At 40.4% G+C, this 20,477-nt stretch overlaps 1 protein-coding gene across 6 annotated transcripts; it reads right to left on the bottom strand.

Annotated features, from left to right (window-relative positions):
- Positions 1-542: 542 nt before the first annotated feature.
- On the bottom strand, positions 543-17,283 carry ING3 (inhibitor of growth family member 3). 6 transcript variants are annotated; one of them, XM_034063189.1, is made up of 13 exons: positions 17,124-17,283; positions 16,899-16,970; positions 13,062-13,168; positions 12,773-12,873; positions 11,337-11,402; positions 10,086-10,182; positions 6,691-6,762; positions 6,477-6,596; positions 4,988-5,145; positions 4,398-4,588; positions 3,061-3,253; positions 2,080-2,118; positions 543-1,433 (listed from the first exon to the last, which is right to left on the bottom strand). In XM_034063189.1, the coding sequence occupies exons 4-13, from the start codon at positions 12,866-12,868 to the stop codon at positions 1,317-1,319; spliced, it is 1,149 nt and encodes a 382-aa protein (XP_033919080.1). In that variant the 5' UTR covers positions 12,869-12,873; positions 13,062-13,168; positions 16,899-16,970; positions 17,124-17,283; the 3' UTR covers positions 543-1,316. The 6 variants fall into 6 exon arrangements, with proteins under 6 accessions (XP_033919080.1, XP_033919078.1, XP_033919079.1 ...); XM_034063187.1 differs by lacking the exon at positions 13,062-13,168 and having other exon boundaries at positions 17,124-17,276; XM_034063188.1 differs by lacking the exon at positions 13,062-13,168 and having other exon boundaries at positions 4,988-5,046; positions 17,124-17,276.
- Between the last annotated feature and the right edge of the window lie 3,194 nt (positions 17,284-20,477).

Genomic DNA, 20,477 nt, shown 5'->3' with positions numbered 1-20,477 from the left:
TCCTGTACTACAATGCATACAACTCACAGATCCAACCATTTATGGGCCTGCACTGAGGCTTCCTAACATGATCCTCCCTGTCACCCTAGGCAGCCTACAAGCAGGATGAAGTCTTTTCCTTCTTTCCTGAACCATGTTCTGGTTTCTACATGACCACCACAGTCCAGAAGAAATACGTCATCTGCACATACCATGGTCTATCTTCTCCCCTTCTTATTTCCACCTCTGCCATGAAAATACAAAGGCAATCCTGCCTGTGGACATCTGACACAGTAGGTTTTGGGAGTTTTAACTACATGGAAAACAGAACCTTTGTGCCCATTTAAGTAGGTGCCACTGATCAACATGAAGGCAAATGATAATTCATCATTTGCCTATACATATATTAATTATCCAACCACCAGAGAACTGTCCTCCTGTACAACCATCCTTCACATGAGTCCTGCATAGGAATTTCTTATGCAAACATAGCTACAGTCTTCTGAAATTCTCCCATTCCAGGGATAAACCTGTATTTTTGACAAATGTACAGGAAACATTAATTTGAGGAGTTGAGGTCATTTTATTTTAACACCTAATACAATTCAAATTTAAAGGATTACTTGCACAAAAAAATAAACACATTTGGTATAAAAATTTATCATCACTTTAACACCTTTTTTTCCTCTTATGGCCTGCTCCTTCTCTGGAGCAGAAACATATAAAGACTAATGGCACAAGTTTGTTTTATTCTACAGCATTTTTTTTTGTTTTTACATACTCAAGTACCCTAGAGGACAACAGCCCGCTGTATACAAGAACCATTTTCTTCAGCCTGCTGAATTATGTTTCATAAAGAACCAAACCTATAAAGGCATTTTAAAAATCATTGTCTCTTTTTTCCAGAAGCACTGACTTTTTGCACCATTTATATACAGAAGTGTAACATAACAGCTCTTGAGTACAGTACATGCAGCAGAATATATCTGTTGTATATAAAACATACATTTAAAATCTTGACTTACTGTAATTTTTGGAAGATTGAATAATTGTAGAATGCCCACTGCTTAGAGAAAATGGTTTGATAGTACAAATGTCTGCATATGTTGGCCAATGGAACAATCCAAGGCTCACTGGAATAGTATCTGTAGCACATCAATGTGCATAAATAATTTACTTACAATATTAAAACACAACTAGCAAAATCAATAGTTCAAGATCTTACAACTGCTATGTTAACCCTTAAGTGGTTGCAAGGAAGTGTGGTGAGGGTTCTTCCCCCTCCCAAGTCCTCTAGAAAACCTTTCATATGTAATCTGTTTTCAACATGAAGAAATTTATTTATGTCTACTGCCTCTTCTCTTCATTGCAGCCGTACACTGTGGACAGTACCATTTCCCTTTCGGTGCTTCTGTCAGTCCAACACATCCATAGTGGAACCACTCAATAGGGCACTATAAAAACAAAGTTAAGGAAAAGGTATGGGATTTGGCTTTTTTTTTCCCCCTGAAAACATGTATTATAAACACAATTCAATTAAAATGAAGTGTGAGTAAAAAGCATAGATTCTGCTTTTCACACAAAGTTACAGCTCAGAACGAGAAGAGAGGAGGATCTCAGTCCCTATCATACACTCAATAGACTAAGGGCAGTGATAAATTTTCTAGAAGTCATACATAAGACTCACAGAGCACAAGAATGTTATGCTTTGAAATACTTAGTTTGACAATGCTAAGTGACAAAAAAGTAATCTCATCACTCACTTCTGTTTAAATGTGGTATCTCAGTAAATATATGAGTACATTCAACTGTTCTTTTTAAACTTTTTTATTTGAAGGGGAAAACTGACATTAGTGGTGACACAGCTAAAAGTTTCCAGAAATAACGGTGCATTTTAAGATGTCAGAGCTTTTCAGCAAAGGGTGAAGCCTTCTAAAAGAAACTGAACTGTGGTGACAGATGACAGGTTTCCTGAAGAATGGTTCAACCCATATGCACATTACTCTAAAAAACTACTCTAAAACCAACTCAAAAGTAAATCCTGTAACCAATAGTTACATGCACAAGCCTTTCATGAGCCTTTTGAGCTTTGTTACTTACATCTTGGTTATCACAGCCTACCATCTCACCATAGGACACCTAGTAAATAAGAAAAAAAATCCTTATTAATAATTATATTACTAATTAAAAGTAATCAACATTTTAGAAGGGGTAAAGTTTAAGTTTCTTCCTTTGAGTTTTTTCATTAGCAGCAGTAAAACTATTTAGATTTTTCTCATTACAAAACCCAAAGATCATCACGTTCTCAGCAAACTGATTTTAAAAATTTTTTAATGCAACCCCCCCGCTCCCAAACTTATGCATATTTCAGGTTGGATAAAAAAGATCAGCATTCAAAAGCTGAACTAAGCACATTCTGGCCTAAACAACAGTGCTCAGTACACTACCAGCCCAGTTTTCAAGATCATATTGATGTCTGGTATTTCCCTTGCATACATGACAATTTCAAGCACCTTATTTGAAACTAGGTTGGAATTAGATGATCTTTAAGATCCCTTCCAAGCCAAGCAATTCTAGGACTGTATGAAACAAACACTTTCAAGTGAATTGCACAATTCTATAAATTCTAAAAAAGCCAACACTCTTAAAGTTCGTAATAAGAACAAGCATTTTTAAATAAAAAGTTTCTCATATTGTCATTCTGTCTCTCAAGTTTCTGGATAGTTTTTATAAAAAATGGCTGGGGTTTTTGTGAGGTTTGTTTGTTACTTTTTTAAGGAGAGTAGGAGAGACCAAGCAAACTCCTTACTAACTTAAATTCTTAAGTCACTGTAAACCTGTTCGATTTTTAATTTGTTAACTCCTGATGTCATTATTAGAAAATACAAAACTTTCCAGTACGTCACTTCACTGTAAAACTTCCTTGATTTTAGCTTCTACAGTTGAGTTCATTATTCGTATCACCAGTAAGTAAATAAAAACATCAGAATTTCAAGACTGCAAATAAGATGGTTTAAAATTAGTAATCAGAGAAGGAAGTTCAACTATAGCACAATATTTCAGGCTGGGGGCCATCCTTACCTGATTACATATGCAATAACGTGGCTCATTTGGATCATAGGTCCAGTCAACCTGGCTATTAGAATCAGACTCTGGTATTACTGCTGTTTGCTGTGATAGTTCTTGTGCCAGTGCAGATGAAGAAGAACATGATGATAGAGAGGAAGAAGAGGAAGACGATGAAGACTGCTGACTTGAAGATTTGTTGTTGTTTCTGGGAAAAAGGAGAAGAAAAAGGAAAAAAACAGTAAAATAATTTAAATTTATCTCCTGCCAATGAAAGAATCATTAACAAGTACTCTGTTACAGACTCTGAAATACTGCAGTATGTCAGTGCCAAAGCATCACTCATTAACTTAATTCATTCAACAACTGCAAGAACTGAAATGGACATGCTGAATGCTCTTTGGAAACAAGTCATCCCTACTTACAAGTGCAAGACACACTGCTCTTATCAATGGAATATAACAGCTTTAAAATGTCCAATGGCTTTAATGAATGGTTTTCTTCACAAAATTTTTCATCAACAGCCTTGGTGTCAAGTCTCCATAAAAATTATGCTACCAATAAACCAGAAATTTACATATAAATAATGTCATGTTATGTACGATATATAACTTTTTTGAAGATGACCAATTCTATATTAATCTCCACCCAAGCATCACCAATCACTCCATAGGAACAGTGCCAGTATATAAATTCTATGCTTCTGTTTACAGGTCAGATATGACACCCAAGATACCCACAGAAGAAAAATGCTTCTAAGACAAAATTATTAACTGAACTGTGAACACACTCAAATTTGTATGAAGAAAAAACCAAACTCCTACAAGTCACAAGGATGGGCAGATGTACAACTCAAGTACACCTAGTGATTGTTGTCACAATGCGTTATGACACTATGGTGTTTTTAACTGGTTTTAGACTTCATTTTTCCTGTCATAGATGTCAGCAAACAGCAAGTGTAATTATTTGTGAAGTGGCACAAAGCAGACCTTCAGGTTATTTCAAAACCAACTATGAGGCGTTGCATGGCAATTCCCAACATTTGCCGTTGGGTCAAATCTCTCCAAAATGCAGAAAAAATGATGGAAGACACTAGACTATATCACAAATGAAAAATAAGTATCTTGATTTGCTTTAAAACCTTGGAGTGAGTTTGCTTAAAGAAGTGAGAGGACAAAAGAAGAAAGACTTGAACAAAAAAAGGACAGCAGACAATAACTACCTTCTGCTGATTCCCTTCCCGCCCCCCTCCTTATTTAACATGAAGTATTTCCAATGCGGTCCATGACCTTTACAAGACATTTTAGCTGTCTTAAAAGCTGTAATTGCAGTCAACAAATGAGAACACTTACTTGCTTTTTCTGCCACTTCGTGAATCTGTGGTTGATGAACTTAATGTCTGTGTTAATGTAGATGCCAGAGCTGATGATGAATACCCAGAAGAATCTCTGGATAACGAAAATTCTCTTCCAAGCTGAAAATCGTTGTTCTTAAATGCTTCATAGCTGGCCTTTAGGCTGGATGTTCGTCTTCCTTCCTTCATCTAAAAGGAATACTAATACTGTATCAGATTACACTGTGGAGCTCTTACAGAAGACATACCATGTTGCTAACTGCTAATTATTTGTACAGGTTCATTAGTTACCCTGTTAACAAAATGATGTATAGTAAGTGGTAAAAAAGGGTAAGAATATCCCACAGGAAAAGCTAGAGAACAAGCTCTCCCCCTTATGCAAATTTTACAGGATGAAGCTGTAGCATGTAAATGAAAATGATAATAAGAGAACCAAACCACTGCAGCTGAAAGTGATCATGGCAATTCAAATTAAAAAAAAAAAAAAACAACAACAAAGCACCTGAACAAAAAACCCTTCAAAACACATGAGTCTTTCTTCTTAAACCAGTAGCAAATGGCAGAATGACAATAAGGTGTTGACATTACCTGTGCCGTGGCTTGCACCGCCTGAGCTGCTGCCATGGTAATTGCACCGGCCCCAGATCCTGAAGATAATGAGCCCAGGTTATATGATGCCAATGGTTGAGAAGAGTTTGTATTGTATGCATTGTTTGAAGAGGATGATGAATTACTGTTTCGACACCCTTGATGAACAGAACACATTTATGAAATTTAAAATGAAACTAAATTCCTTTGCATTTTAAGAAGAGTTATATACGACAACCAGTGAAAGAGCAGGAACTCTGTTTATGCACCAAAGCAGTCTGATCATTTGGGAAAAAAGTTTTAAGAAGCCAGAGCACTGGAACAGGTTGCCCAGGGGGGTTGTGGAGTCTCCTACGTTGGAGATATTCAAGGCCCGCCTGGACAAGTTCCTGTGTGATGTACTCTAGGTTACCCTGCTCTTGCAGGGGGGTTGGACTAGATGATTTTTCGAGGTCCCTTCCAACCCTTGGGATTCTGTGATTCTGTCATTTGACACAGCCAGTATTGGCTGAAGAAAAGAAGCTTATTCCTCCTTATCCTCATGCGCACGGAGTCCTTTTAGAAAGACAGTCCTCACTATCATACTCAGCTGTCAAAGAACAGATGCAGCTGTTATGTCTCTATAAACCAAATTTCCACTGCAATAATGCTGACTACTGTAACCATCAGGAAGAGAGAAGAATTTGATGGTACCCCTATACTGTTTCTGAAGTAAAACTTTTAACAATTTCAATTCTAAAAACTACAAACCACAGTTTTAATGCAACACAGATTTCCATGGCCACCTACAGATTGAGAGCTGCTCAAGCATAATTATACTTTGTTACCTCATGTGAAGTTCCTTCAAAATAAAAGTAACATGGGTGTGAGGCAGACTACCTACAAGTGATGAACAGCACTAAACTCCAAAACAAAAGGTCGTTTATTTACTATAACCTCTCATAATCTTTAATTTTCAGGAAAAAAACCCAAAATAACTAGGGAGCAAATTTTGAAAATGGGCAGAAAGCTGTGTTTGGTTTTGTTTTTTTTTTATTCATTACTCAAAGACTTCTCACCTCTTCTGAAATAGACAATGCACAAAATTATTTTATTGTAGCCAATGTCACATCAGACCAACCCTTAAAAAAAAACCCAAAAAGTGTGAATCCCCTACTTTGCAAATTGTTGCATATGTTTCTTTCTCCCAAATTAATAATGCATTAATCTCATATTTTTACCACTAGCTGAATGAAACTGCACTGTATCTCCTTCCAAGTAGTGTAAAGAAAAAGAAATAACCAACATGCAGCTGTTAAATGACAACAAAGCTGATGCACTTCATGGACAACACAGATGAGCAACAACAGCTGCAATTTCACATGTTATAAATGACTGAAAATCCCAGAGGAAAGAGCATGAGCCTCTGATTTCAAGAGACAATAACTCACAAATACAATTGGATTTCTCCTGATTAGAAAACAATAAAATGCCAGACAATGAAGATTACCTGGCGTATTTTCTTTAGAAGCATCTGAAGTCAGGGTAGATAGAAGGGCTTCAGATTTAAACTTCTTTTCAGGAACATGATCTGTTGTACTATGGTGAGAAGATGGATTGTGTTTCCTTTCTAAATGAAAGAAAGTAAGGGAACTTAAATGTAAAACCTTTTCAACTTGAAAGTCAAACTGTGATTACATGTTTTTAAGCCTCAAAATACTTACTCTCTACTGGAGTGTGAGAATGAGCATGATGGTTATTCACAGGTTGTGATGGTGTATCCAGCTCCAAAGACCCTAAGAGGGAAGTAAAAAGGAGAGAAAAATTTCAGTCATCATTGGCATAGTTTTGACTTTTATAAACTAAATGGATCTTTATAATATTAACCAAACCACTATCACGTTATATTTATTTCAATCAGAAGGAGCTTTGCTGGAGTTGAAATCATTCCTGGAAGTACAACCAGGGGCCAGTAAGATCAACAGTTGTAAAACACTGGTGCATGCTGCTGTCCAACTATTGACACAAAGAGAATAAACAACACTGCCCCCAACATTCCATGTATGAACATGAGTTGCACACATGGCAGTGATGGTTGGAAAATGCAACACCAAAAGTACTGACAATCTACACCAATATGAATTGAGAAGACAACTATAACAAGTAAACTGTATTAGTGAGGCACCTTGTCCCACTGAGCCAAAGCACACTAGCACTAGCAATGTCTGAAAAGATGACCTAACATTCAACAGGGAGGGCTTCAGATCATCATCTAAATTTCCATAACATTCAAAAATAGAGAGCAACAATCACAAGCTAAAAAAAAAAAAAAAGAAAAAAGGCAGGAGGGCACAAATACAAGTCTACGTCCAAGAATAAATTTTCTTGTAATATGAGGAGAGACTTTGACCATAAATTGCATATAACAATATATAGCAGTCTGCGTGTGAATCTTTGGCAATAAGATTTTGAATAGCTGCAATACCTAGCAACATACATTTATACAGAGGTCAATTCAAGAAATTCACACTCATTTTTCAAAATCTGTAGCTTCAACGTTTCTTTACCTTTTTTCCAGTGACTTCAAAAAGCACATGACTGTACTACAAAAGTTTAAAGAAAATTATTCTTGAAGAGGTTCAAAGCATGGGGAGCTACTTTGGTTGAGCTAATATCATGCTATGAACTAGTCCAAAGGCTGCCCTCTGGCGGAACCTCCATAATATGTATTAAGTCTGAAAGCTAAAAATGCTTCTACTTTTCCTTTAAGAAAAAAGTCTTAACAAACTACCTTAAGGATGAAAGTCTGGTACGTTTCTATTTTGAGTTCTTGAACACTACCTGTCTACTCACCAAACACATAGATAAACTGAAGGTAGTATCACATCTTACAAATTCAGCTGGGATTCCAACTAAAATAAACTAGTCCTTTTCTGTATTCTCCAGCTCACTGAAAGTACTTACTTTGCAGTTTTATTTTTGTGCCTGTTATTTGTAGTACGAATTAAAAATAAAATATACAAAAATTCCCATCTTTTATAACAAAGCAACATAAAAAAACAAAGAAAGAATAATTATTCCTAATCTTCACAAGGACTGAGGTTACTTTTTATTGTCCTTGAGTATGAGAGCAGTCACTGCCTCTCAGCTCCATAATAATCACAGTAGTTACATCAACTTTGAAATTTATCATGATCACATTTGAAATTCAAGTCTAAATGTTGATATGTACAGAAAGGATGGTTTCTTCTACACTCAAGTTACTCAGGTCATCACCAAGCATGTAGAAAAGGTCATCAGTAGTAGTCAGCATGGATTCACCAAGGGAAAGATAAATCTTGCTTGGACAATCTTTAAATAGCCTTTTATGATGATACAGCAAGATGGGTCAATGAGGGGAGCAGTGGGTGTTATCTACCTTGACTTCAGCATGGCTTTCAACACTGTCTACCGTAACATCCTCGTATGTAAGCTTAGGAAGTGCGGTTAGATGAATGGACAGTGACGTGGATTTAGAACTGGCTGAGTGGCAGAGTTCAGAAGGTTGTGACCAGCAAAGAAGAATCCAGTTGGAGGCCTGCAGTCAGTGGTGTTCCACAGGGATCAGTACTGGGTCCAGTCTTACTCAACTTGTTTATCAATGACCTGGATAAAGGGCTAACGCATATCCTCAGGAAGTCTGCTGATGATACAAAGCTTTGGGGGAGTGGCTGATATACCTGAAGGCTGTGCTGCCATTCAGCGGGACCCCTGATAAGCTGAAGAACTGGGCAGAGAGAAACTTAATGAGGTTCAACAAGAGTAGGGTATTGCAGCTGGGGAGGAAGAACCCCAAGTACCAGTACAGGTTGGGGGTTGACCTACTAGAGGCAAGTTCAGCTGAGAAGGACCTGGGGGTATTGACAGATATGCTGATCATGAGTTGACAGTATACACTTGTGGCCAGGAGGACCAATAGTAATCTGGGGTGCATCAGGAGTCTGGCCAACAGGTTAAGGGAGGTAATCCTTCCCTCTACTCAGCCCTGGTGAGGCCACATATTGAGTACTGTGTCCAGTTCTGGGCTCTTAAGTATGAGAAATATATGGACCTACTGGAATGTGTCCAGTGGAAGGCCACACGGGGTCTGGAGCATCTCTCTTAGGAGAGATTGTGGGAGCTGGGCCTGTTTCGTCTATAGAAGAGAAGACTGAAAGGGGATCTCATTAATGCAGATATATATCTCAAAGGCAGATGTCAGAAGGATGGTGGCAGACTCTTTTCAGTGGTGCCCAGTGACAGGACAAGAAGCAATGGCCATAAACTAAAACACAAGAAGTTTCACCTCAACATGAGGAAGAACTTTATGTCATGGGTGGTAGAGCACTGAACAGGCTGCCCATGGAGGTTTTGGAGTCTCCCTGTCTGGACACAGACAAAACCCACCTGAACAAGTTCCTGTGTAACCTGCTCTAGGTGGCCCTGTCTTGGCAGGGGTGTTGGACTACGTGATCTCCAAAGGTTCCTTCCAACCCTGATGATTCCGTGATACACCCAACTTGGCTAAAAAGCTGACACTTCATTTTTTTTTTCACAGTCTGAATACTAGCATTGCTCCGTTTGTTAAGCATGTGGGTTTCTTACCCAAAATGTTCTTCCCTTGCTACCCCATTACAAAACAATCCACTGTTTCCCCTTTAAAAAAAAACACTGAGTAACTAACTTCGCATTCCACACATGTAACTAAAATAACTACCCTCCTCAATTTGGTGGTAGTCAATTCAAGTAAGAAATACCACACTTGCAAATAGGTTGATGGCAAGCTTAGGCTGAAGTACCTGTCTGAATACCTAGTCATTAAAAAGAAGTTTAAAGAATTCTGCACCCTACTCTAGTAACTCACAAGCACAACAGTTTTGTGAAAAATTTACTCTAATTACTCAGGTGTATTTTGACTTCACTGGTAAAAATTGAGGTTGAAACTGAGATCTGAGAATCACTGACTGGTGAAAAATATGTGGGTTAAACACAATAGTGAAAAAGTGGAAATACTTCAAGCCACTAACAAATGCATGCTTTTTTAATTTTACAAACTGACGGAAAATCTGTCAAGATCCTAAATAAAATCATGCATACTTACGTCTCTCTAATATTTCTGTAATTCCAGCATTATCTGCTTCAAGCTCCATTTTAAATTTAGCAAGCTCCTGGTCCAATTTTCTCAAATGACGGTCTACCTGTTTTTGAGACAAAACAGTAAATAGCATCCAGTTCTGAAACATGAATATGCAGATTCACAAAATATTTCCCTGCCACACAGCACTAAGCACCCACAAAAATGCAGCATAACTTCTCAGTCACCGACAGTTTGCTAACTCAGCAGAGATGCTCAAGTTAACACCAAAATAGTGCTGCTGCTCCTAAACTGTGCAGTCAGTCATGGGATACAGTAAGGCTGGATACTGGCTCAGCAGCTAGAAGCCCTCCTCTTACTGTAGGTAATGTTCCAAGACACAGATTTTAGTGTTTCTTTTGAGAAAAAAAAAGATTTGGGGGTGTTGTGGGTATGCATATAGAAAGGGGAAGAGAAAGAACAGTTCACAACATGTGCTTAAGCAGACATTGGGCTGCACTGGGGGAAACTGCAAAATTACTGAATTACAATTTGTACACTATTAGACACATCAGTAAACATAAGTACTGAGTAGAAGACTCTCTAAACTGAAAGTATAAAGACTCCTGTGCATTTGAGTAAACTGTGGCATGTTCTTGGGTACTGAAAATTAACAAACAAAAAATATCTGAACTTAATATCATAGGAAGAAACACTGCATTCCAAATGCTTCCTTCATCTGTAGTCATACTGCAGAATGTACCTGTCTCTAACCTATTAAAAACTGAACAGGTTTTGTAGTTAACAGCTAACCAAAAGACAGGGTAAGTTCCAACTTCTGGAATAAACTTTTGGTTAGTTTAAGTAAAACTAAAGCAGACAAGAAATATTTGTTTAATGTCTACTATATTTTGGGGCGGTTCTGACTTGCCAGTTCTGTCTTCTGAGAAAATGTAAAATAAATCTACTTAAAATACAAAATCCACATGCTATAAGGAAGAGTAACTTGCTCATGACCTCTTTTCAGAAAAGAAATAAAGAGAACAAAATCAGCGCAATTTCTAAAATTATTTCTGTATGTTTTATATTTAAGTGACATTTACTACCCAAAGCAATAAAATACTTTAAAAGTCAATAAATATTTAACATTTCTTTCACCAGCAAAAAAACCTGTAATGTAGCTGATCTAACAATACAGGTAGCAGAGTTGTAGTCCTTATCAAAATGTTTAGAACTCCTTGGGGACAAGCAGGCAATTCACCACCTCTGTCCACTTACCAAATCATATATTTGATTAGCCAGTTGCACCTTCTCATCTGCATCTTCCAAAGCTTTATAATAATCCTGTTTTAAAGAGAGTGTTTTTTTTTAAATTCTGAACATAACTGAATTAATTTAAGTCATTTTAAGGTACTGTCATCCAGCACTAAATGTAACTTAAAAGGAGAAATTCACATTGGTTTTCAGAAAGACTGTGAAACTCTACTGTGAACAATGATCAGCTAAGTTTCAGATGACAGATATAATACATATCAATGTATTGTTTGTGCCTTCGGAAACACCAAACTACAAGATGTGGACACTTCCTCCCACAGTGACATTTAGATTCCTGTAAGAAATACTACAAGAAAAGAAACAGTCTTAGATCTGTTCTATATTACATAGAATAAGGTTACGGACTCAACATGAGATGATGTCTTTCACTTTGCAGGGATCACTGCAGATACTACCGCCCTTCACAATGATGCTAAACAGTACCAGTAGGGAAGACCTCTCCAGCACCACAGTTAAACAGAGATAATGATTTATATATAGTTTAAATTCTTTTTAAATACGTTTACATAACATATAAGCATATTACAAAATAATTTGACTAAAGCAATCCAATTTTAAAGTCTGCTCTAACTAACGAAATTCCAAGACAAAACTTTTTAGGTATGTTTACACTATTTTACTTCAGATTTAAACAGGTTTAAGTACCTTCTTATTCTCAATTTCCACTGAGGACAATCTTGCTTAAGGAAAAACTACCTGAAATTTTGGTTCAAATACAATCAAAAGCAAATTAATAATTTACTCTATGGACATCAGAGCCTTCTTCTATTTTTTTTTAATACAGTAATTTATTTGTATTAATTAAGGAAAAACCACCCTTGGCCAAATAAGGGGCTAAAGTGGCAAGTATAAGAGACTACAAAGGAGTTTCTCCTGACAAAATGATAGATTAACATTTACCCAATGACCAACTGTTGAAGGATAGAACAAAACACATCCATCTTTTTATTCCTCTCCCCCAAAAGCTTTATGTAATGTATGTGTAACACACACAAGGACACAGGCTGAACCACAGGAAATGCTGAAGCTAAGCTTGAAAAACATAATTTAAAAGAAAGCCAATCAACTTACGTAACTTCATGTCACATGGGCAGAAACAAAAAGTCTGGGCTGAAAATTTAGTACCTGGTTTCCTCACCATTTCAGCATCACAATTTTAAAAATGCTAGCAAATACTGGGTAACACGTTAGAGAAATGCTTGATGAAAAAAAAATTTTCAGTCATTTTTCTCCTCCTAGGTAGTTCTATCCATCTCTTTGAAAGCCCAAAGGAAGTCACAGTTCTGAATGCTTAAGTGACCATCAATCATAAGCTATGTTTCCTAAGGTTATCCTAGCTTGCAAACGAAAAATGTGATCCACTCTTGTGATATCCTTACTTTTTTGATTGATGTCATTTGTTCTTCTCGCCATTCAGGTTTGTTTTTCTTTGCGTTCATAAAAAATTCATTTACCCTCTGCTCAAGTTGATCCATTGCATCTGTAGCAGAGGAAAAGATTAAGATAAATGTTATCTTCTCATGTACATAAACGTTATGAAATAAGGCGGAATTTTTTTCTTAAACAAAGTTGACAGGACTGAGGTGCAAGAGAAGGGAAAAAAAGCAAAACAAAACCAAAAAAACCAAAACAACCAAGTGACAGGGGACAGAGGAGGGAAATACTTACCTTAATTTCCAAGAAGCAGAATTGCATTCTGGTAGGATTCTCATCAAGGTTCTTGTGCTCTCCAGCATGGGACAGGCAGGACTCCAAGTTCTAAAGGTTTTTTGTCCCTAAGAGCAGTGGTAGTGACTTAAAGCATGACCCAAACTCCTCACCCAGGGCTCTAGACTGCTGACTTTGGAACATTCTAGCCAGTTACAAACTGAGCAGGAAACAAAATGTTCTCCTAAGAGAAACAGTCAAATACAAAACCAAATAATTGAAAAAATTAGTGCCTCAAAAAGGTAGAGCAACTTAAGAGTCAAGTCACCACCTTTATGTCAAGGCCCTCTCCACTGTACGCTAGGAAGGATGAGGGCAAATTGAAAGCACTCACAAAGTTAATCCCCCCACCCCCCCAAAGGCAGCACTAAAGGGTAAATAATTAAATACTCTTTGGACAGGATTCTCACTTACATGAAGTTGAGAAATACCATAAAGGGAAAAAATAAAGCCACCAATTCTCTAACATTAACTATCATAAGAAAGGAAATTGTCAAATACACGTTATTTGTTTACTGAAACATGAACGGGGATTCCCTTCCTTTTCCCTCCACTCTACTCTAAAATAGAAAAACCTAAACAAAATCAATAAAAATAACCAACCCAAAAGTCAAAAGCACTGAGTTTACTATTTCCAAAAGCACTGAGTTTACTATTTCAACAGCTGGACAATTGTGCATCCAACAGCTTGCATATTTCCAAGAACATGCAGCTGCCCCAGTCAAACTAGCTTTGATGGCCATGCTAGTCTCAGGATAGACAATAGCACTGAATTCTTCTTCACAGCACTGTCAGAAATACTGTCCACATAGCAGTTTCAAATTAAACGTGACAGTGCACCAAATACCTACAGACTTTAGGCTCTGGGTATAAAACACTAATATACTTTGCAGAAACCACTGGTAAAACTGGATCTCATGATCGCTGTCATCTCTTATAAGTTAAATTTCTTCAAGAAACTCAGAAATACACAACTATGATTAATTCTTCAAATCCAATGCAGCACAAAGTTTTTCTTACTTTGTGAAAATTCACAACTATAACTGTTCACATAAATAACAAGAAGATCATTCATACTAAATTATCGAAAGCATACGATTTTCCCTATGCTGAGAATGGAATATCCAGCATCAAAACCAACAGGAACCTAACAATTGACTGGATAGAGCAGTTTTGACACAGGCTCACATCAGCTTTATGCAGATCCAGACAAACAAAGTAGTCAAACAGTTTTGGTGTACAACAGGTTAAAGACGGGTGAACCTATACAAGAAGCATTTTCTACTTGCACTGTTATTCACGGAGAAGATTAAGAAGCCTGAGCATTTGGAGGCTTCCAAAACTTTGCTCTTTTCTAAATGACATAAAGCCAACAGACAAGATGTTCTATCTCCTATTCCCAGGGTTCAAACAGGTATGTGCTAATTTACTCTAATGGCTCCACAGACATGAAAAGAAAACAAAAATAATCTTCCTTCTTTAGTTTTTATTGAGGACAGGTTACTAAACTGTGAAACTGCACAAGGGAAAACTGCCATAGAAACTTGGTTTCTCCTGAAGAAGCAGGGATGGCACAGGGAAATGCAGTCAGATCTACTGAATTACATTAAAAGTTCTCTCTGATACACTGAAGTTCCTTCATCTTTTCTCCCCACCACCACATTTTTAATAAAACTGTTAAACTATATTCTGAAATCCTGATTTCTTAGATCAAGATTTCCCTAAAGAGTTGACAGAATTATGAGGCCTTTCTCCAGAGCTTGACATTTAGCATAGAGGCCTGATAACCCATTATTTGAACTTAAACAGAGAAACATACTTTACCCTTCACAAGGAGCTCAGTTAAAGCTCAAGAGTCAAGTCACAACTTGGATGGTCGTCACTTTTCCCACAGCAGCCTTATCAGGACATGCAGTAGGTACAGCTGGTTTAGTATTTCTTTCAAAAAGCATCAGCACCCATCCCATTAGAAGACCATGTGGTCCAAACAGGACAGAATATAAAGTCAACATTGACTATAAAACACAGCAGCACAGCTATCTCTGAATTGCAACTCACGTAGGTTTCTGGGACAGCATCACTCATCGAAGCACTGTTTGCAAGTACTTCAGAGACACTGAATCTTCACGGCAAATTACTATGCTACAGCATGATAACAACCTCCAGCTTTGCATGGAGCATTCAGCAGGCAGTTTGAGAATTTTTCTTTGGGCTAAGGTTGGTCTTAGTATACAACAACACTCAGTGTCATCTGCTGCTTCCAGAAATACAATATGGCATGTTATTTGCCACTTCCACTTAAAGCAGAGGAAATGATGCTACTGCAATCTTGGCAGTGCTAGCCAATTGAAAGTTCAAACGAACTCCTAGCTTCTTTGACACCTTCCTGAATAGAGGTAAAATTTGTGAATGTACTCAACACTACTCAAGTCAATGAGATGCTCACTCCCTCTCCTGGTGCTCCCTAGTGATATTTACTTCAGAGGCGCCCATCTCCCATAACCATGGTCTGTTCTCACAGCTTGAAGCACTGAACCAAAGGCAGCACTTAGGCCACAGTATATGAAAAATTCCTACAGCCATTCAACACGTGTCAGTAAAGTCTGTTAAACAGATCTGCTGGTTCTGATAAAGTAAACGTCCAAGGGAAAGCCTGAGACCACACTTTAAAAGTATTATAGGTTAAACTACTGTTTTCAAGAACTATGCTCCCACAGTGCACATTTTGTATTCCTGCTTAGCATGCACTTGTTATTTCAACCTCTGCTCTTTCTGTTCTTTACAATATTCTGACCCTTCTGTATTGATGATTCATCTGATCTTTAGTGCAGCAAGAGTTTCATTAACAAACACATCACATAGATGAACACATTGTGTGTTAAATGACAGCAACACCTAACTAGGTGTTACAGGACACCCGAGTCCCAGATACGACTGCATTAGAAAAGATGAAAAAGCAATGCACCCTCAAAACAGCATGAAGTAGTGTACTGTATCGCAGTGGAGCAAGCAGCACCTCGACATTAGGAGGTATTGTGAGGAGAGCTGGCTGGAAAAGTTTCAGGGACAGCACGCCGCTACCTGCTGCAGGAGTGGGACACAACTCATGTTCCAAACCACCATCACTGCTCTTAGGGATCAAAAATCTAAAGAGTTTGGGACGTGCCGCCGAAAATGCTTTTGGGAGCCGCACAAGGCCAGGAGCGAATCTCCTGCAAGATCCTACTCGCGCCGACAGCCGGCCTCAGCCGCGGGCGGGGGCCGGGGTGGGCCGGAGGCGAGCGGGCGGGCGGGTCGGCGGGGCTGGGGCAGGGGCTGGCTCCGTTTGCCAGCACGGCGCCACACAACGCGCCCCGCCCCTCGCTGCGTGCCGGCGGCTCCCCGCGCCGCTCTGGGCCTCCGCAGCGCCGCCTCCCGCCGCCCTCATCGCCGGTCCGCAGGAGACGACGCCAGACGCACCATGCTAACGAGACAGGCGCGGCCTCCTCCTCCCCGGCCCCCTGCACCGGACAGGCGCTGCCGGAAAGCTGGGGTGCAGGGTGGGGAAGTAGCGCGAACGCCCCGGGCTAGCGGCAGAGAGCAGAGCGGAGCGGAGCTGCCCACACAGCTCGGAGGGCCCCGGCGGCAGCGGCGCCTCCCTCCTGCCTCCTTCCCCGCCTCTTTCCTGCCTCCCTCGCTGGCTCGCTGCTGCCTGCACCCTGCGGCAGTCGTTCCGTGCCCGCAGGCGGGGCGGGGAGGGGCGGTGTGTGTCGCGGCGGGGAGGGGGCGGTCCGAGGCGCAGGGGCGGGACTCACGTACTCTGCACCTGCAGGTCCATCTCGCGCATCTCGGTGAACCTGTCGCGCAGATCCATGGGAAGCTGCTCGATCACTGCGGGGACAGCGGGAGGGGGGGAGGGAGGGGGGAGTCAGTCACTCGCCGCCGTGGGGGAGGGGGCGCCGCCTCATGGCCGCGGCTCCCGCCCCGGCCCCACTCCACCGGCCGTGCCCGGCCGCCCGGCTCCCCCGTCCCGCACACACTCACTCTCCAGATAGTCCTCCAGATACAGCATGGCGGCAGCCGGGCCCGCGCCAAGGGGCTCCTCGCTAACGGGGGCTCGTCCCTTCCAATATGGCGCCGCCGCCAACAACACCAGCAGCTCGACTCAGCGAAAACAACATTGGCGGCTGACGGCGCTCGCTGCGGCCGCGCCGCGATTGGCTGTCCGCGCCGCTGACGCACACCGTGCCCGCGCTCTGCCGCGCGGCCTCACGGGAAATGTAGTCTCTCTGTGGGGAGGTGGTGGGAAACTACATGTGCCGCCATGCGCTGCGGCTGCCGCGCCCTCTGTGCCCGGTGGGAGGTCCGGGGAGCTCGGCCCCGCCTCGGCTGTGCTGCAGGCGGCCATTGGGTTGGTCAGGTTGCGGTGTGTGGTTGCTTCGGAGTAATCTCTCAGTGCCCGCTGAACCCGGCCAGGTTGGGCAGGGCAGTTGCCGGAGCGGCCGGGGGACCGGCGGAGAGACCGGCTGGAACGGAGCGCCGCCAGCCTGGCGCTGTGTGAAGGGAGAAACTTGCAGCGCTTGCACGAGGCTTCATGCTTGGTTTCCATCCGTTACTTTAAACGGTCGTTGCCGGTAATGTGTCGAAAGCTTAAGGAATGACAGAATTAATGAAATCGTCGTTATTTTCCTGTGAGAGTAGTGAGGCAGTGGCACAGGTTGCTCAGAGAAGCTGTGGCTTGTCCCATCCCTCGCAGTGTTCATGCCAGGTTGGACAGAGCTTTCGGCAGTCTGGTTTGGTGGAAGATGGCCCTGTTCATGGCAGGGGGTTTGGAACTATATGAGCTTTAAGGTTCCTTCCAATCCAAACCATTCTGTGATTTCTGTGTCTTCTCATGAGTAACCTGGGGTGAAACAAGCTGCTCTGTTCAGAATGTATCAATAACACAGGGAGTAACAACACCACAGGCACACAAGAGCACAGAGTTATGTGGGCTTTAGCACTGCTGCTCAAAGTAGAAAAAATAATTAGCAGATAGTAGTGGCTGCAGTTTAATTACAATAGCTCTTGCTTACAGCCTTACTTATTATAAGCTCTTACTTGATTGAGACTGAGATTTTTCATGCAGTTTCAATCCCCCAAAGGGTTATTTCATCATTGTTTTATCCCTATAATTACTGCTCTAATCATGGATTGGTGCTTTTACTCATTTTTTCACTGGGGGAAGGAATTTTTTGGGCTTACATGATACCAGGTGTAGGTACAGGAGAATAAGCGTTGTGGTAGCAGAACAGGCTGTTTTTCTGCCATGCTGTCTGTCTACTTTTCATCTTCCCATATGCATCCAAGCAAGGAAGAAGAGCGTATGCTGAAGCCAAGGCTGAGTAAAAACTTGCGTGGGATGGTTTTGAGTGCCAGGACCAATGGAAAACAGCATTCTTTACCCATGTTTTAAGCTCATATAGTGTGAGTAGTTAGTTAAGGATGACTAAATTTGGGGCAGTGAAGTGTAAATTTTGTGTATACCCTTTATAATGACCAATGTTAGCCATGCCTTGAACATAAAAGGTATAGCTAAGTATTTTTATTTTTTTAATTCCTATGTCATTACAGATCGAGGGGGAATAAAAGTATATCAGTAACTATCAATTTAACGAAAAAAGTACTGTTCCAAAGTGGTCACTTTCCATACTCATTCCACCATTAGCCATGTAATCTGTGCTGCGGAAACAGGAATACCAGCTAGTTTCATACGCACCAATGAGCAGTTGCTAGATGGTCATTAAGCTCACTTGTAAGAATCTATATATTATTGCTCCTATAGATTGCTTTTTAATGTATGCTCATACAGATCGCTTTTTGTAACGTACTTTTGACACACAGGAATAGGAATGACAAAATTTTTGAAGTTTTGTGTGAGAAATTGCTTGGTCCCGTTTTGGTATGTAGAAATCAAGACTAACCCTTCCTGGGAAGACAAATGCCTACATTTTTATTTAAGTGAAACGGTTTGCTGCAACAAGAGAATTTAGACTATGCAAAAGCACAGCGAAGTACTGACATCCTGTATTCATCAGAGAAAAGCTAGGTGAGTTAAGGGAAATCTGAATTGATGGGGTCACTTTCTCTTATGCTTAGTGGTTGCTTTAATGTTGGTTGCTTGGTTTGTTGTTTTCTTGTGGGTTTTTTTTTTTTAATTGTCATAGACATCTTTGGGAGCACATTTCATGAATAAATAAGAATAAGAAAACCATATTGCACACAAATACAGTACAAAGACTCCACTGTCAGAACTATGAAACAGTCATAGAGTAAGTTCTTACCATTTGCTTCATAACCACAATCCTAGGACAACCAATCTACTGAGATCTTGTGACTTCATGCTCCAGTTTCCATGTCTGAGTTTGCCACATTGATCTTTGTAAGCATGGGAATAGCCACCAAAATCCTCATGGAGGGCTATTGTGCAAGGCATTTTCAACTAGTTCCTCTGTATTGTGGTTCCTAGATCAAGTAAACTAAGAAACAGCTCCTGAGGCTGTGTCTTGGTCATTACCTTTAGTAGCATGTGCACTGTCTGCACCGGTGGAAAGAGCAAATTGGACTTAGGCATGCCAACAGAAAGACAAAGACAAAATGCTAGTGAGGCTGGCTGGTGTCTTCAGGGTAAGAGTGCCTTTATGTTTCATGGTTTATTTGAAGATGTGAGAGGCTTTTATGGAAATAGGAACCTGCTTCAAAAACTGTTTCCTGTAGTGCTTTACAGCAGGGGATGGGAGGGGATTATGTAGTAGAATACAAATGAAAATTAATTCAACTTTGTTCAGTATCTGTTGAAAAGCAAACAGGAACTTATTTATCTACCTGTAGTCCTCTTCATTTTATTTTTTTTCAAGACAAGTGGAGCACCTGTCACACAATTCTGCCAATGATAATTTGTATTGTATAGTCAAATGAGTAGCCACAGCAGCTTCATAGAATCATGAAATAGTTAGGGTTGGAAAAGACCTTAAGATCATCAAGTTCAAACCCCCCCTGCCATGGGCAGGGACACATCACACTAAACCATGTTACCCAAGGCTCTGTCTAACCTGGCCTTGAACACTGCCAGGGATGGAACACTCACAACTTCCCTGGGAAACCCATTCCAGTGCCTCACCACCCTAACAGTAAAGGATTTCTTCCTGATATCCAATCTAAACTTCCCCTGTTTAAGTTTTAACCCATTACCCCTTGTCCTGTCACTACAGTCCCTAATGAAGAGTCTATCCCCAGCATCCTTATAGGCCTCCTTCAGATACTGGAAGGCTGCTATGAGATCTCCATCCAGCCTTCTTCAGGCTGAACAGCCCCAACTTTCTCAGCCTGTCTTCATACGGGAGGTGCTCCAGTCCCCTG

This window comes from Melopsittacus undulatus, chromosome 5 (assembly GCF_012275295.1).
Source record: "Melopsittacus undulatus isolate bMelUnd1 chromosome 5, bMelUnd1.mat.Z, whole genome shotgun sequence".
NCBI lineage: Eukaryota > Metazoa > Chordata > Aves > Psittaciformes > Psittaculidae > Melopsittacus > Melopsittacus undulatus.
This window is presented reverse-complemented; position numbering and strand designations above follow the sequence as displayed.

Excerpts from the sequence above, each read along its gene's own strand:
- ING3 (XM_034063187.1), bottom strand. The coding sequence starts at position 17,151 with ATGCTGTATCTGGAGGACTATCTGGAGA. Across the intron at positions 6,597-6,690 it reads TTCTCACACTCCAGTAGAGA|AAAGGAAACACAATCCATCT; the intron begins GTAAGTATTTTG and ends TCTTTCATTTAG. Across the intron at positions 5,146-6,476 it reads TTCTAAAGAAAATACGCCAG|GGTGTCGAAACAGTAATTCA; the intron begins GTAATCTTCATT and ends CTGTTCATCAAG.